The 17,763-nt window shown below is 43.1% G+C and overlaps 1 protein-coding gene across 1 annotated transcript; it reads left to right on the top strand.

The window, feature by feature from the left end:
- Positions 1 to 11,912: 11,912 nt before the first annotated feature.
- Positions 11,913 to 16,761, top strand: LOC135536671 (ELMO domain-containing protein 2-like). The gene is made up of 9 exons (XM_064962925.1): positions 11,913 to 12,102; positions 13,312 to 13,459; positions 13,706 to 13,734; positions 14,388 to 14,485; positions 14,582 to 14,711; positions 14,840 to 14,973; positions 15,115 to 15,183; positions 15,492 to 15,625; positions 15,734 to 16,761. Exons 2-9 carry the CDS (start codon positions 13,315 to 13,317, stop codon positions 15,892 to 15,894), a joined length of 900 nt encoding a protein of 299 aa, XP_064818997.1. The 5' UTR covers positions 11,913 to 12,102; positions 13,312 to 13,314; the 3' UTR covers positions 15,895 to 16,761.
- The last annotated feature ends 1,002 nt before the right edge of the window (positions 16,762 to 17,763 follow it).

The raw sequence follows: 17,763 nt of genomic DNA, 5'->3' as shown, positions 1-17,763 counted from the left end.
GGCTCTGGCTGTCTTGACAAGAGGCTCTGGCTGCCTTGACAAGAGGCTCTGGCTGCCTTGACATGAGGCTCTGGCTGCCTTGACAAGAGGCTCTGGCTGCCTTGACAAGAGGCTCTGGCTGCCTTGACATGAGGCTCTGGCTGCCTTGACATGAGGCTCTGGCTGCCTTGACATGAGGCTCTGGCTGTCTTGACAAGAGGCTCTGGCTGCCTTGACATGAAGCTCTGGCTGTCTTGACAAGAGGCTCTGGCTGCCTTGACAAGAGGCTCTGGCTGTATTGACCTGAGGCTCTGGCTGCCTTGACATGAGGCTCTGGCTGCCTTGACAAGAGGCTCTGACTGCCTTGACATGAGGCTCTGGCTGCCTTGACATGAGGCTCTGGCTGCCTTGACATGAGGCTCTGGCTGCCTTGACATGAGGCTCTGGCTGCCTTGACATGAGGCTCTGGCTGCCTTGACAAGAGGCTCTGACTGCCTTGACAAGAGGCTCTGGCTGCCTTGACATGAGGCTCTGGCTGCCTTGACATGAGGCTCTGGCTGCCTTGACATGAGGCTCTGGCTGCCTTGACATGAGGCTCTGGCTGTATTGACAAGAGGCTCTGGCTGTCTTGACAAGAGGCTCTGGCTGTCTTTACAAGAGGCTCTGGCTGCCTCGACAAGAGCCTCTGGCTGCCTTGACATGAGGCTCTGGCTGCCTTGACATGAGGCTCTGACTGCCTTGACAAGAGGCTCTGGCTGCCTTGACAAGAGGCTCTGGCTGCCTTGACATGAGGCTCTGGCTGCCTTGACAAGAGGCTCTGGCTGCCTTGACATGAGGCTCTGGCTGCCTTGACATGAGGCTCTGGCTGCCTTGACAAGAGGCTCTGGCTGCCTTGACAAGAGGCTCTGGCTGCCTTGACATGAGGCTCTGGCTGCCTTGACATGAGGCTCTGGCTGCCTTGACATGAGGCTCTGGCTGCCTTGACATGAGGCTCTGGCTGCCTTGACATGAGGCTCTGGCTGTCTTGACAAGAGTCTCTGGCTGCCTTGACATGAGGCTCTGGCTGTCTTGACATGAGGCTCTGGCTGCCTTGACATGAGGCTCTGGCTGCCTTGACAAGAGGCTCTGGCTGCCTTGACATGAGGCTCTGGCTGTCTTGACATGAGGCTCTGGCTGCCTTGACATGAGGCTCTGGCTGTATTGACAAGAGGCTCTGGCTGTATTGACAAGAGGCTCTGGCTGTCTTGACAAGAGGCTCTGGCTGTCTTGACATGAGGCTCTGGCTGCCTTGACATGAGGCTCTGACTGCCTTGACATGAGGCTCTGGCTGTATTGACAAGAGGCTCTGGCTGTATTGACAAGAGGCTCTGGCTGTCTTCACAAGAGGCTCTGGCTGCCTTGACAAGAGGCTCTGGCTGCCATGACAAGAGGCTCTGGCTGCCTTGACAAGAGACTCTGGCTGCCTTGACAAGAGGCTCTGGCTGCCTTGACAAGAGACTCTGGCTGCCTTGACAAGAGGCTCTGGCTGCCTTGACAAGAGGCTCTGGCTGTCAGACGAGATCACATCCAACCCCTTGGAGGTGTGAAGTGAAATGATGGTTCCCTATGAAATTGTTCTTCAATGGCCGACCGCGCTTTCAGCAATCAACTCTCCCGCAATAATTGAACCAGGTGTACAGGGGCGAAATGAAGAAAAGGAATCAGAGCAACTCAGCACTCACACAGACACACTGTGTGTGACTCATTGAACTGTCATCCGAGGACGTTCACATCCTATGAAGTGATTTCCTATGTAGTTTATCTCAATCAAAATTAGATGCTGACTTCAAGCATCTGTTGTTCTGGAATGTTGTGTCCTACGGTGTTGTTTCTGGGTCTCACTATTAATCATCCTCATCATTAAGTTTGTTCTCAGCCAAGGAAAGGTTAGTCTTCTTTTTGGGCATATCCAAATATCCAGAATCTGTGACATTTTATTTTCTGCACAAAACAATGAATTCATGAAGAGTTAGTGTGAGAGTAAGAAGGCTGACCTAGGATCAGTTTAGGATCAATATTCCATATAATAGAACTGTGGGTTTAAGTTACTCTGTCGGAGTACATTTTGAGGGGAGAGGCAGAGGGATAGACTAGTCACTCCTTTATTCAGGCCCCGTAATGATTCATAACGCCCCTCAGAATGGGAGTGCTGATCTAGGATCAGATCCCCTCTGTCCATGTAATCTTATTCATTATGATCTAAAAGACTAAACTGATCCTAGATCAGTTTACTCTCACGCTTACTCTTTATGAATAAGGGCCTTGGTTACTTGAAGCAGGAGGTGACTGTATCCTACAGGAAGGGGTCAGTGTGTCCTCTGCCTCATGTAGAGTAGCTGTGGGGTCTCCCATCAGGAGTTCCATCACCCCATGCTAATATCGAAGATGAGCGAGAGGCCCCCAAGCTGTTCATTTGACACACGGGAGCATATAATTACGACGTTGTAATTAGATTTGTCTTGTTTCTTACTTCGATGGGAACTCAGTGGAATAAACCAAGCAGATGAATCAACAAGGTGGTAAATAAGATCCAGCGAGGTACACTATATGAGGACACCTGCTCGTCAAACATCTCATTCCAAAATCATAGGTATTCATATGGAATTGGTCCCACCCTTTGCTGCTATAACAGCCTCCACTCTTCCAGGAAGGATTTCCACTAGATGTTGGAACATTGCTGCGGGGTCTTGCTTTCATTTAGCCACTAGAGCATTAGTGAGGTCGAGAACTGACGCTTGGAGATTAGGCCTGGCTCCAATTCACCCCAAAGGTGTTCGATGGGATTGAGGTCAGGGCTCTGTGCAGGCCAGTCAAGTTCTTCCACACTGATCTCGACAAACCATTTCTGTATTGACCTCGTTTTGTCGTGCTGAAACAGGAAAGGGCCTTCCCACAAAATTGGAAACACAGAATCGTCTGGAATGCTATTGTATGCTGTAGCATTATGATTTCCCTTCACTGGAACTAAGGAGCCTAGCCCAAACCATGAAAAACAGCCCCAGACCATTATTCCTCATCCACCAAACTTTACAGTTGGCGCTATGCATTGGGGCAGGTAGCGTTCTCCTGGCATCTGCCAAACCGAGATGGTGTCCCGTGATTCATCACTCCAGAGAACGCGTTTCCGCTGCTCCAGAGTCCAATGGCGGTGAGCTTTGCACCCCTTCAGCCAATGCGCATGGTGATCTTAGGCTTGTGTGGGGCATCTCGGCCAAGGAAACCCATTTCATGAAGCTCCCGACTAACAATTCTTGCGCTGACGTTGCTTCCAGAGGCAGTTTGGAATTCTGTAGTGAGTGTTGCAAACGAGGACAGACAATTTTTATGCACTTCGCACTTCAGCACTCAGCGGTCCCGTTCTGTGAGCTTGTGTGGCCTATCACTTCGCGGCTGAGCCATTGTTGCTCCTAGACGTTTCCACTTCATAATAATTCAGTTGACTGGGGCAGCTCTAGCAGGGCAGACATTTGTTGGAAAGGTGGCATCCTGTGACGGTGCCACGTTAAAAGTCACTGAGCTCTTCATTAAGGCCATTCTACTGCCAATGTTTGTGTATGGAGATTGCATGGCTGCATGTTCGATTTTATACACCTGTCAGCAATATTTTATTACACCAATGCAGTGAAGAAAAGTGACGTCCCTGTGTTTTATGTATATTTCCACACTATGAGGTTGGAATAATACTGTGAAATTGCAAAAATTATGATAATGCCCTTTCTGTGTAAGAGCTGTTTGAAAAGACCGCCTGAAATTTCTGCCTGCCTGGTGACATCACCATGGGTAAATTAGTTAATATACCAATAAGAAAGAGATTTCCAAACCTCTCTGCCAATAATAGCTAGATTTAAATTTCCCCCTCCCAACTCAGACCACTCCTAGACAGTCCTAACAAAATTATTGCTTTAGAAATGTATCTTTGCTAAGAAGCAATATATATATATATATATGTATCTTTGCTAAGAAGCAATATATATATATATATATATATATATATATATATATATATATATATATATATATATATATATATATATATATATATATATATATATATACATTTACAATTAGAATTGAAAACAATCACAGTGAGGTGATGAACATCACAACTTAAATTGTTACCCAGAAATGATTTGATAAGTTAAGTTAATAAAAACTGCATTGGACCTTTATCACAAAACAATTGCACATTCTACATTTGCAAAAGAAATATGTTAAATATTTTGAAAACCATTTTAAAAAGCTTATCATACAGTACAGTAGGATCAAATACATCTAGGACGACTGAGGTTTCCCCCCTCTTGAATTGACTGACATATTACATACATATCACAACGAATCACGTGATACAATAGGTGAGTTGGGGGAATAGACCCTGACAATTGAATGGTCATATCATATCTCATTCTGAAATAGTAATTCGTAGGTCTGTGTGTTTCCCTGGAGATACCATATATTCAAAATACAATTTTATACAGTCAGTGACCGGTGACTAGAATGCATGGACTTAGCGATGGAGATAATGTAGCCTCGTCATACATCAACTTTACCATTATGACATGAATTCCTTTAGAAGCATCACATCATCTATTTCACGTTTCACTTCTACTACACATTTAGTAGGCCTATAGGCTACCCAATCCGTCTGTAGCTGTGAACGTGTCTATGAATTCGTCATATTAGGGTCTCCTCTCTCGAAAAAAATATCACCACCGCAATTACAGTTTCAACCCCAGACAATTATCTTATGATGTAACCTACAAGTGAATTGATATAGAAAATACAACAATATCGTAGCCATGACAAAACAAAGGGATGTGCGGATGAATGCGATGAAAAGATACAGTTAGGTGAGAGAAGCAACATCACAACCATGTCAATTGACGATGCACATCCGAACCCCACTCCTAATAACCAACATATCAACACATAGGAATTTCAGGATCCCCCCTGCGGCTTTACAGTCATATTTGACCTTGCGGAGGAATTCATTATCTGTACACTTATTATCTTAACGACACTTTATTCAGACAAAGAGGAGACTTACCTGGTGCGGTGTAGTCCCCGTATCATATCATATTCGGGGGTTGATTACTGCGCTATTTAGTCACGGTTTGTTTCCACCGTGCGGCTGAAGCACCCGGCTGAATATCAATGAAATAATTTCAAGCAGGTCTCGGTGACATAAAGCCGCGCCTTCGATCGGAGCGGTTCGGGATACAGGTCTGATCAGAGGAGGTAGGCTAAATGATAATTGGGCCAAGCATGTAATATCGATTTTCTTCTGAGGGTCTAGCGAAGATGTGGCTGTGCGCTATGACTCATGCTTGTTCGGTTGGGTCCTCCTCCTATACAAACAGTTATCATATCAAACTTGCTTTACTCTTCACCGAGCAATACCGGCTACATTGTCATTGGACCTAACAAATCGTGGTGTCACCTCTCTCTTTTTGCGAGATCGTGCTGTCCCAGGGGATGTCCACCCTGCATTGTTTTCGGGATGCTCAATGACTGTAAAAGAGAAAAGGAAAACAACAATGTGGAACATTTTTTTTATGAAAGAGAGGAGGACACAGGATGGTATGAAATACAGGAGGACACAGAATTGCAGGGACATCAGACATCAAACATAGAGAAAGCAGCATGTAATTACATATGATAGGCTAGTTATTTTCTGCTGTGGTATCACCCATATGGCATTGCTTGCTGAATGAGAACAACAATCTATAGGCCACAGACAGTGTCACTGCAACACTGTCTGTAGTGTTGTGTTGAGGCAGTGGCTATACACTATCCATTTCCATCACTGGATATGGATGTGACTATGAATGCACTTGCACTGAAGAGGAAAAGCACCATAATTATGCCCTGTACTTAGTGGCGGTTCTAGCTTGTTCGCCACTGGGCGAATCCCCCCCCAACAACAAAAAAGCACCATTCTGCGCTAACTGTAATTTTTATTCAGACATTTGGAACACAAATAAATAATCAAAACATTTAAAAATATTTAAAAAAAAAATATATATATATACAAAAATAAGACTCGTAAATATCAAAAACAACTAACAAAGACAAATAGAAACAAATTGTAATATATAAATACAAATAAAAAAGAGAATCGAATTACACTATTACCCTTTTCCTAACAAAAAACACACAAATTAAATCACACAAATAGAATAACACACTTATAATGGTTATTACTGCATTGTCGGAACTAGAAGCACAAGCATTTCGCTACACTCGCATTAACATCTGCTAACCATGTGTATGTGACAAATAAAATTTGATTTGATTTGAGAACCTGATTATTACGCTATTGCACTTCAAACAAGAAACACAGCAACTAAATTTCACAACTAATTGCATTAGTACTGTACAAAGTTAGAGGTGGGCTATTTGATAGATTCCCCCCGCTCCCCCTACCCTGGGCTTCCAATGGGGAGACTTGAGGTCAACCTACCCCGCTTCCTCCCCATCTTGTACCTCTGAGTGGAAGACCTTCCCAGGCAGTAGCCTGCCTAGCTCACAAACTAGAATCAAGACGCCCACTCCGACACGTTTAATTGACCCACAGTCCCACACGGTTACATGATATCATTGACGTGATGTGCATAGAAAACCAATCAAGCAAATGTCACCATTTGGAATATTATTATATATAGTTTTTTTTTGTGCGGGCACCCCATGCTGCCCCCGGCAAGATGTCGCTCCGGTCGGCTTCCCATGTCGCCTATGCCTAAATCCGCCACTGCCTGTACTGTATGCAGTGGAGATGTGAAGATGTTTCACTGTGACAGTACAGTACATGTGGTGGTGTTCGACAGCAATGCACTCAGGGGGACAATGGCTTTAGTCTAGATTTCTAGGTCAAATTAATCTGATTCAGTATCTCCTCCATGTGTTGTCCCCCCTGGCATGTCCCCAATTCTCACCGCCAAGACACTGTGTTATGGATCATTGCTCCCTGGGATCCTTGGGAAGTCCAACTATGACATCACCCCGTTGAAGTTGAAATGTAAAATGGTTAAGGTAAGGGTTATTGTAATGAACACGAGGGGAGACAGAGAGCTGGTTTCAAGCGCAGGGCGCAGCAGGTGTTTATTGCAAAGGACCACAGGAGGAGGCAGGTAGCTGGGTCCAGGGGCAGGCAGAAGGTCATAGACAGGGGGTCCAAAAGGGAAACATTACAGGCAGGGAAAAGGCTAGTAACGTAGTCCGGGAGATCAGGCAATAGGTAGGTAACAGGAAATCCGATAGGCTAAAGTACAGGCAGGGAATAGGCAAAAGGCGTCGTTAGTGAGGCAGGCAAAAACTATCCAACACAGGGGGAGTAAATCACAGGGAAGCCCAGTGCTCCGAAAGACGTGTGTCACAAAACAAACAATACCTCACAGTGATGGGGTGCAACGAACTGAAATAAATAGTGTGTGATAATGACATACAGGTGTGTGAACAAGTGAATAGAATTCAGGTGATTAGGATCTGGATAGTGAGCTGCGTTCCGGGGATCTAGGTATTTGAGGGTGTGGGCTGGAAAGTGAGCTGCGTTCCGGGGATCTAGGTATTTGAGGGTGTGGGCTGGAAAGTGAGCTGCGTTCAGGGGATCTAGGTGTTTGAGGGTGTGGGCTGGAAAGTGAGCTGCGTTCAGGGGATCTAGGTGTTTGAGGGTGTGGGCTGGAAAGTGAGCTGCGTTCCGGGGATCTAGGTATTTGAGGGTGTGGGCTGGAAAGTGAGCTGCGTTCCGGGGATCTAGGTATTTGAGGGTGTGGGCTGGAAAGTGAGCTGCGTTCAGGGGATCTAGGTGTTTGAGGGTGTGGGCTGGAAAGTGAGCTGCGTTCAGGGGATCTAGGTGTTTGAGGGTGTGGGCTGGAAAGTGAGCTGCGTTCAGGGGATCTAGGTGTTTGAGGGTGTGGGCTGGAAAGTGAGCTGCGTTCAGGGGATCTAGGTGTTTGAGGGTGTGGGCTGGAAAGTGAGCTGCGTTCAGGGGATCTAGGTGTTTGAGGGTGTGGGCTGGAAAGTGAGCTACGTTCAGGGGATCTAGGTGTTTGAGGGTGTGGGCTGGAAAGTGAGCTGCGTTCAGGGGATCTAGGTGTTTGAGGGTGTGGGCTGGAAAGTGAGCTACGTTCAGGGGATCTAGGTGTTTGAGGGTGTGAGTTGGAGCAGACGTCACAGTTATGGGGATGGTCAAGGTTATGGTTTGGGTAGGGACATCCCAAGAATACCAGATAGCACCATGTGTTATCATTGTATTATGACACGTTTTGTAAATCATGGTAGGAATTACTGGTATAGTATTGTAATATTGAATGTCAATGTTTTCTTCCTTTCTGTCAATCAACTAAATAGTTGGAATACTTACAATTTCAAATCAAATCAAATTGTATTAGTCACATGCGCTGAAAACAACTTTACCTGTGAAATGCTTACTTACAAGCCCTTAACCAACAATGCAGTTCAAGAAATAGAGTTGAGAAAATATTGACAAAATAAACTAAAGTAAACCATTTAAAGTAACACAATAAGATAACAATAATGAGGCTATATACATGGGGTACCGGGTCAATGTGAGGCACGTAGTGAGTGTAGCATTGTAACCAACCGTCTGAAGGGATTATAACATTAAGACATGGTTGGTGATGTCATCCTACTGTATTTCAGTGTGTATCTGATCACATACAGGTTGTCTGCTACCATATACAGGGGGTACTGGGTTAATGTGAGGAACATAGTGAGTGTAGCATTGTAACCAACCGTCTGAAGGGATTATAACATTAAGACATGGTTGGTGATGTCATCCTACTGTATTTCAGTGTGTCTCTTATCACATACAGGTTGTCTGCTACCATATACAGGGGGTACTGGGTTAATGTGAGGAACATAGTGAGTGTAGCATTGTAACCAACCGTCTGAAGGGATTATAACATTAAGACATGGTTGGTGATGTCATCCTACTGTATTTCAGTGTGTCTCTTATCACACACAGGTTGTCTGCTACCATATACAGGGGGTACTGGGTTAATGTGAGGAACATAGTGAGTGTAGCATTGTAACCAACCGTCTGAAGGGATTATAACATAAAGACATGGTTGGTAATGTCATCCTACTGTATTTCAGTGTGTCTCTGATCACACACACACACACACACACACACACACACACACACACACACACACACACACACACACACACACACACACACACACACACACACACACACACACACACACACACACACACACACACACAGAGAGACAGAGAATAGCTCACCTTTCCTATTGGACTCAGTAATAGTGTAGGGTTGACCTCTGGCCCTAAGAAGCACGGGGAAGATGATTAGATGAGACAGCAGCCACTGAGGCCTGTGATACAAACCTTAAAGGCCGAGCACAGTCTTATATCGAGTACCGGTCAAACATTTGGACACACCTACACATTGCCGGGTTTTTCTTTATTTTTTAAAAATATTTTCTACATTGTAGAATAATAGTGAAGACATCAAAACTATGAAATAACACATATGGAATCATGTAGTAAAAAAAGTGTTGAACAAATTCTTAAAAGTAGCCACCCTTTGCACACTTTTGGCAAGCTTCATGAGGAAGTATTTTTCAACAGTCTTGAAGGAGTTCCCACAAATGCTGAGCACATGTTGGCTGCTTTTCCTTCACTCCGCAGTCCAACTCATCCCAAACCATCTCAATTGGATTGAGGTCGGGTGATTATGGAGGCCAGGTCATCTGATGCAGCACTCCATCACTCTCCTCATTGGTCAAATAGTCCTTGCACAGCCTGGAAGTGTGTTGGGTTATTGTCCTGTTGAAAAACAAATGATAGTCCCAGATGGGAAAAACGCAAACCAGATGGGATGGCGTATCACTGCAGAATGCTGTGGTGCCATTAACTCTAATAAACGTATCCTCTGCAGCAGAGGTAACTCTGGGTCTTGCTTTCCTGTGGCAGTCCTCACGAGAGCCAGTTTCATCATAGCGCTTAATGGTGTTTGCAACTTCACTCGAAGAAACTTAAAAATTTATTGAAATTGTCCGTATTTACTGACCTTCATTTCTTAAAGTAATGATGGACCGTCGTTTCTCTTTGCTTATTTGAGCTGTTCTTGCCATAATATGGACTTGGTGTTTTACCAAATAGGGCTATCTTCTGTAAACCACCACTACCTTGTCACAGCACAACTGATTGGCCCAAACACATTAAGAAGGAAAGAAATTCCACAAATGAACCTTTAACAAGGCACATCTTAAATGCTTTCCTTATGAAGCTGGTTGAGAGAATGCCAAGAGTGTGCAAAGCTGTCATCGAGGCAAAGGGTGGCTATTTGAAGAATCTCAAATATAAAATATATTTTGATTTTTTTAATACTTTCTTGGTTACTACATGATTCCATATGTGTTATTTCATAGTTGTGATGTTTTCACTACTATTCTATAATGTATAAAGTAGTAAAAAGAAAGAAAAACTCTGGAATGAGTAGGTGTGCCCAAACTTTTGACTGGTACTGTATATATATATGATCATGAGGAAGGTGAGGGATCAGCCCAGAACTACACGGCAGGACCTGGTAAATGACCTGAAGAGAGCTAGGACCACAGTCTCAAAGAAAACCATTAGTAACACACTACGCCATCATGGATTAAAATCCTGCAGCCAACGCAAGTTCCCCCTGCTCAAGCCAGCGCATGTCCAGGCCTGTCTGAAGTTTGCCAATGACCATCTGGATGATCCAGAGGAGGAATGGGAGAAGGTCATGTGGTCTGATGAGACAAAAATAGAGCTTTTTGGTCTAAACTCCACTCGCCATGTTTGGAGGAAGAAGAAGGATGAGTACAACCCCAAGAACACCTTCCCAACCATGAAGCATGCAGGTGGAAACATCATTCTTTGGGAATGCTTTTCTGCAAAGGGGACAGGACGACTCCACCGTGTTGAGGGGAGGATGGATGGGGTCATGTATCGTGAGATCTTGGCCAACAACCATATAGATATAGATAAATAAATGAAAATATATAATATATAGATACATTATTGATCAAAATATATAGATAAATAGTTGAAGATACCTAGATTGATAAAGCTATTTCATAGATAAAGTATCCATACATGCCAAAACATTAGTGTTTAAAAATGGGAGATTGACATGTCTGATTCCATACTTCAATCAAATGTGAACACACTACTAATTCAAGGAATTTGTCGAGCTGTTAAACTTAATCCCTATGACCAGTGACCATGGTTTCTTTAGGGAAGTATTTTCACCATACATCCTATGCAACATCCGCACCTTCCTGTGGCAAGTATAGGAAATGCAGCTATTATAATAGGTTAGTGCCCTCAAATTCAACTCTGGACCTCGAAGCCTGTTCCACTGGTTTTTTTTTTCATTGTTCCCGTCTAATCGGGGACTGATTTAGACCTGGGACACCAGATGAGTGCAATTAATTAGCAGGTAAAAAAGTTTACTCCAAATGTTGTTGAGTCCCGTTTTGTTCTTAAATAGAAGTTGTAGTTCAGTCGTGTCTCTCTTAAATATAAAAATAAGCGGCTAGAAGAAGTTGGAAGGAGCCCCACAAACTTCAGTTCACTTTAGAGCAGAATTTATCATTTATAGCAGCTTGTACCAAACCCTTAGCAGACTATTCAGATTGGAGTGGCAACACGTGGAAACCATACAATTAAAAGGAACTACAACGTCCGTTTAAGAACCCAACAACTTGTATGTCACGTTGAAGAGCGTTTGGAGTACAAGGTTTCTGTTCAGTTGCAAAACGTTTTGAAACAGAATCTGTGTATTGAATACACCCCAGGATTCCATCAACTCACCATACCCCAACCCAACAGGTGGCGCTAAAGGTAAAGTGGTACACTTGTGGGTCGAGATTCTATTAATCAAAGAAGAGGTCAGCCAAAAAAACTTGTCAACATCACTACCTCAGTGGACACATCTCTTTTAGTTTAATCTGAGGAATTTGTCATTGCTAAAGTAAATAACGCTCACCACTAGGTCTATTTGTTGCTATCTTCACTCAAATCAAGGCGTAATTGCTGACATAATCCACCTGATTACTAGAGGTAAATATTGACAACCTGTTGTGATTGTGTGGCTAAACTAGCTAACGTTAGGTAGCTAGCTAACGCTTAAAAGCCAGGTATAGCTAACTGTGTTTATTAACATGTTGACTTTCTTTCTGGGGTTAATTATCTAGGTCTCTAACTGCAAGTATTTCACAGTCATTGATTTGCTAGCAAGCTATCAGTTGAAGACTGTTCCAGAACAGTCAGTTTGTTATAGCTAGGCTAGTTAGTGTTGTTCCGGTCAATGAAATTACTGTACATTTTTAGTACCCCCAACAACTTAGAAACCTCAAGCTACTGTGCTGAAGCTTTACGGTGGAGGCACAGTGGCTGAAATGAGACGATCTACTGCGAGCTGATTAGCTGTTAGTTAAGAGCTAACTAACGTTAGCTGCTAAACAAAAGACAAGCTGCCAGTCGGCTAACAAAAGCAGTTATTTTGTCAAGCGAAAGCCATTTGTGTAAAGACACCTGCTAAAGTAGGAGCTCAAATTACAATAGAGCCTTTCTGTTCATGTTGCAACGTGTTCTCTCATTTCACTTCTACTCACTGGCAAGCCTGGTTCAGCAGTGCCACAGCCTGCACCAGGTTTCTAGGCTGTACGACTCACTCATTGGCAAAATGAATCACGCCTGGTCTCCTAGCTAAGTAAATGACTGTCCTGGATCAGCATTCAACAGATGGCTTGCTAGCAAATCAATGATTGTGAAATACTTGGTTAGATTTAGATAATTTGCGAGGGGGACACCGTGGAAAATTACTGCTACGGTAACTTTCCAGTGATTGACTTGACATGACCACCTAGGCCTATCTGATGACATGCCATTTTAAGATTAGCTACGTATCAAACGTTCCCATTGAATATGGGGTTTTGTACAGAGTAGTGAATGATTGTTTTTGGGGGGGTCCTGCAGTACTTTAGACTGATAGCTTGAAGGTATCAATAGCTAGCTCCTACTACAGAGACATTACCATTGCTGGATTTTTTTTCTTCTCCAGCCATTAATTCCATTGCACGGCGTACAACTAAAGAATAAATCGATTGGCTTGTCTGGAGTACACAGGGAATCTTTTTGGGTGCTCATTTGTCAATGTCTCGAAGAAGAGGAACGGGTCCCAATTGCTGTCTTACCAGTATGCGTCTTGTATGACTCGTATGATTATGGTGTTGTTCACTTGCCTTGTTGTATTTGGAACTGTTGTAGACCATGTTCGGCAGCATCTGGGGATACTTCTACACGTCCTTCCTTAGATACTGGCTGAAGTGGTTCATCAGACAGGTGACAGGGAAATGCGAGCTGCAAAGGATTTGTGCCGGCTACAAGCCTGGGGCGCCCAGGACAACGAAAGCAGGTGAGGTTACATTCTAGAGCTAAATAGTGTTCATTAGGGTAACAGAACATGTTTTGAAGCATTTTGTTACGCAAAAACAACAATTGGCATCTCTAATTGGGCAAGTCCAGATAGTCCTCCGTGTTTTTCCTCCATTCGACGTCCAATGAACACTACCCAACCCTTACGAAAAACAAGTTGTCAGTTGTGCTATTCATTATCATTTTGAACTGTTTTTAACCTGTCATTTGATTTTTCTTCATTCAGAATACTCACTCAAGAACTCCAAATCTAAGGTAAATGTTGGAAATCATTCCTTTAACTTGATTTTTACTGAAGCAGGAATGCATGGTTGACTAGTTATCATACAGACAACCACAATCAACTGTAACATTTAACCCACTTAACAAATCCATTGATCAGTACCGCGATGGTTGTTATTCTTGTTATGCTAAGCACATTCTTATCAACAGTTCGTGGGCATTTCCATGGTAACACATTTAGTTGAACAGTGCAGATGCAAAGTTTGGTAATAAAATGACGGTTTGTGCTGTTGGTGTTGTCATTCACTTACCAAACCTTTGCATCTGCACTGTTGGAAGTCGTCGTGCATAGTTGTATGGTTTGCTTAACTTTGCAAATATTAGTTTTTGTTTGGCATACATTTTAAAGGGAACAATTCTGAGTCTCAGCATCACTGTGTTACTATGGCATTTCCCCCATACAAAGTTAAGGCAGTAGGTAATACATAGTTGGTTGTTCCATCATCTGACCTCAGTGATCATCGTGTGTGTTATGACATCATAGTCTGTAGGAGAAGTACTAACACAAACTCTGAGCTATTACCATGGATGAGATAACTAATCACACCATCTCTCTCCTCTGTCCCTCCATCCTTTTCCCCTCCCTCTCTCTTCCTCTCTCTTCCTCTCTCCTTCCCTCTCTCCAGCTATTAAGAGCTGCTGTGGATGTGGAGGAGGATGGTTTGGAGAAGCATCTGGATCTTATCATGAGGGAAAAGAATGTCAAAACGCAGAGGGATCCCACGTCAGTCTTGTTACCCTTTACTGTTTTATTCATATTTTATATAGATTATTTTATATGGTATGTATTGATGACTAATGTGTGTCTCTTTGGTCCTAGGTTTAAGGTGAATCTGAAGCTGTGTCTCTTACAAATAACGGGATACAGGAACTTATTCACGTCCGTGGAAGAGTTGAGGAAGGAGAATTTTGACTCGGATAAAGTCCAACACGAGGAAATGCTTTTGAAGGTACTGTGGCCGTTCATTTGTTTATGTCAATGACTAGCATGGAGCAGTGGAATGTTTCTGGTTGAGATGATCTCTATTTAAAGGTAAGTGTAAAGCATTAACAGGAATGGACTTGTTTGACTCTACAGTTATGGGACCTGTTGATGCCCGAGGTCAAACTGGAGTCCAGGGTTACCAAACAGTGGGGCGACATTGGTTTCCAAGGCGATGACCCCAAGACTGACTTCCGAGGAATGGGCATGTTGGGCCTAACCAACCTTGTGTGAGTTATGTTGTCTGAATGACTGTCCAGTCCTTAACAATCTAACCTTGCTCATCAGTATTCTGAAAAGTTGTATATTTTTTTTGTCAAGTTTAAGCTAGATTTCTTAACTTTTTAAATTTGGTATCTTGTTTATTGCAGGTTCTTTAGTGAGAACTACACTGAAGAGGCTCGGCAAGTGCTGTCCCACGCAAACCATCCCAAACTGGGGTAAGGATTACGTAATTACCTCATTTTAGGAGTTGACTGGCCTGTTGAACTCTGTTCTTTATATGTCAGCTATGGTTCTGTTGCACATTTCAGTATATTGACTCATCTATCAATAGTTGCGTTTGTTTTAGCTTGCCCAATGTACTGGGTGGGTAGAGTTTCCACATTTGAGACTTTTCCATTAGTCCTAAAGTGAAACCTCTGCCCACCTGGGTCCCAAACAAGCTACAACAAGCACACCCAAAGTAAACCTACTTTGAAAACATTTATAGCCTTTTAATGATTATCATATGTGTGTCATGTTTCAGGTACTCCTATGCCATAGTGGGTATCAACCTGACGGAGATGGCGTACAGTTTACTGAAGAGTGGTGCTCTCAAACCCCACTTCTACAACACAGTGTCTGGGAGACCTCAACTGCAGCACCTCCATCAGCTGTTCTGTAAGTGTATGCTAATCTCGCTCAACTCTGTTTGTCAGTAGCATAGGGGATAACTCCCTGCTTCAGGTTACCTAAACCCCTAACTCTGTCTTGGCCTCCCTGCTTCAGGTTACCTGGTGTACAAGTTTGATAAGTTCTGGGTGGAGGAGGAGCCCGAGAGCATCATGGAGTTCAACCACTATAGGGAAAAGTTCCACGACAATATCAAGATTCAACTGCTGGACCCCGCCGTCGCCCTCACCATGACGGATAGTCCAAGAAGTAACTGACCGACTGAACGGGTCTCGGTTGGACCTAATTGGGACCACCAGAACCTAGATACACTACAGCGTACTTCCAAACTAATAAGGGACATTTTGAGCTAGCTTTCCCTTCGATCTTAGTTTAGACCAATCTACACACCTTTTTTTTTATTTGTATAAATTAGTGACTAGTTTTTAGAAATAAGTAAGACCAGGTGACTGGAATTCAACCCTCTGCCTCAAATAATGACCATTCCAATGCTTCAAATATTACAAAAGGGGAAATAAAATAGTAGGGCACTAGTTCTATGTAGTTAATTGGCTGTGTACTTTTCGGTGGACATGGAAAGGAATTACACAATAGTTTTAGAGGAAATGGAGATTGGTAATAATAATAATATTAACTAGGTTTGATTTATTTAACAAAGTCAACAAGTGCCATCTCGCATGTATTCATAATAACTTTGCCTACTCATTCTCGTATTTGTCCTTCTTGCTCAGGAATCAAATATGTGTCCAGAGAGAGAATTTATATCGTAGTAGACTTAAATCGAAGGAATAATTTGTTTACCTAATGCTTAATGGTTGTACTACTTACTCAGACACTGAGAGCTCTGTGAATGTTTTAATGCGTTTGAATTGATACCGTCATTGTTGTCAATACATTTCAATAGGTGGCGCTGAGATTACTGGTTATTACGCCGCTGCCTATTCCACACATTCGTACAATATTGTCTTTGCTGAAAGCTGACTTTGTATGGTATTTTGTCTGTTATTTATAGGCCGTGGGCCCTGATTTTTTTTTGAAGATGATTTGACATTTTGTAGACCCAGTATGGATCTTTGTAACGACAGACACATGTCCAGTGTTAATAAATTAAACTTCTGATGTGATGTTTTCGGATGAGTGTGTGATGACTGTCAGCTGTCAGGCCGAGATTGAGATTAAATGGAGCGTGTAATGAACAATACAATACAATGAACACAGACAAACAAAATAAGTATATTTATAAAGTTCAATATATTGCAAATTACCAACATCTAAATACTAATTATTAAACTATAACTTATTACATTTGTTGGGGAGGGAATTAAGGGAAGGGAAAGTGGGATAAATAGTCAGCTGCACAACTGAATGCATTTAACTGAAATGTGTCTTCTGCATTTAACCCAACCCCTCTAAATCAGAGCGTTGCGGAGGGGGCTGCCTTAACCGGCGACCGGGAGTTGTTGTTGGGGATTCAATTTAAGCACACAATACAAGGGAAGCCTTTTTCTACCCGGTCCTGGTAGCCCAGCAGTCGTTCCTAGAGTGCTGTATCCTAACCCTAGTACACCTGATTTAAAGGAACAGCGCCTTGCTGATTAGTTCACATTTGGCAGGTGTGCTAAATACACTGTAGAGAATAGCTAGAGGTCCACAAGGACTGGTTTGAGACCGTAGGAGAAGTATAGGTCAAAATAAATACAAATAGAGAAAATAAAACTTCTCCAAGGTAGATGCACTTTCATAACTCCTTTTTTAACAAAGGATTCCTCATTCATACAACATGCTGACGAACACATAGGAATCTTAACGTTATGGATCGTGGTCCATAGTATTGCTGTCGTCTGTCTACACTACATTGTGGGTCCAACTCAATATGGCGAGGGTTTGTGCGCTTGTCAATCCATCATTGCAAAGGGCTCTTTGAACGTAGGAATGAAGTTAACTTTTGTCCTCCATCTTCTGCTTTCCTAACATCATGACTCTCTTGAGCTGCTCAAACGACACAAACATCACAACGTTCCATGAGCCCAGCCTTAGAAATGAGGGTACAAATCTACAGGGAATAAGAGAGGACAAATTAAACGTTAGTTGGCCTGTCTGGGAGAGACTTTGAACTAAAGATCCCT

Source organism: Oncorhynchus masou, unplaced genomic scaffold, assembly GCF_036934945.1.
Source record: "Oncorhynchus masou masou isolate Uvic2021 unplaced genomic scaffold, UVic_Omas_1.1 unplaced_scaffold_6489, whole genome shotgun sequence".
Lineage (NCBI taxonomy): Eukaryota > Metazoa > Chordata > Actinopteri > Salmoniformes > Salmonidae > Oncorhynchus > Oncorhynchus masou.
This window is presented reverse-complemented; position numbering and strand designations above follow the sequence as displayed.

What these genes read in the sequence shown, in the direction of transcription:
- LOC135536671 (XM_064962925.1), top strand. Translation starts at nt 13,315, where the DNA reads ATGTTCGGCAGCATCTGGGGATACTTCTACACGTCCTTCCTTAGATAC. An exon ending in TCAAGAACTCCAAATCTAAG is followed by an intron (nt 13,735 to 14,387) that starts GTAAATGTTGGA and finishes CCCTCTCTCCAG; the next exon opens with CTATTAAGAGCTGCTGTGGA. An exon ending in GCACCTCCATCAGCTGTTCT is followed by an intron (nt 15,626 to 15,733) that starts GTAAGTGTATGC and finishes TCCCTGCTTCAG; the next exon opens with GTTACCTGGTGTACAAGTTT.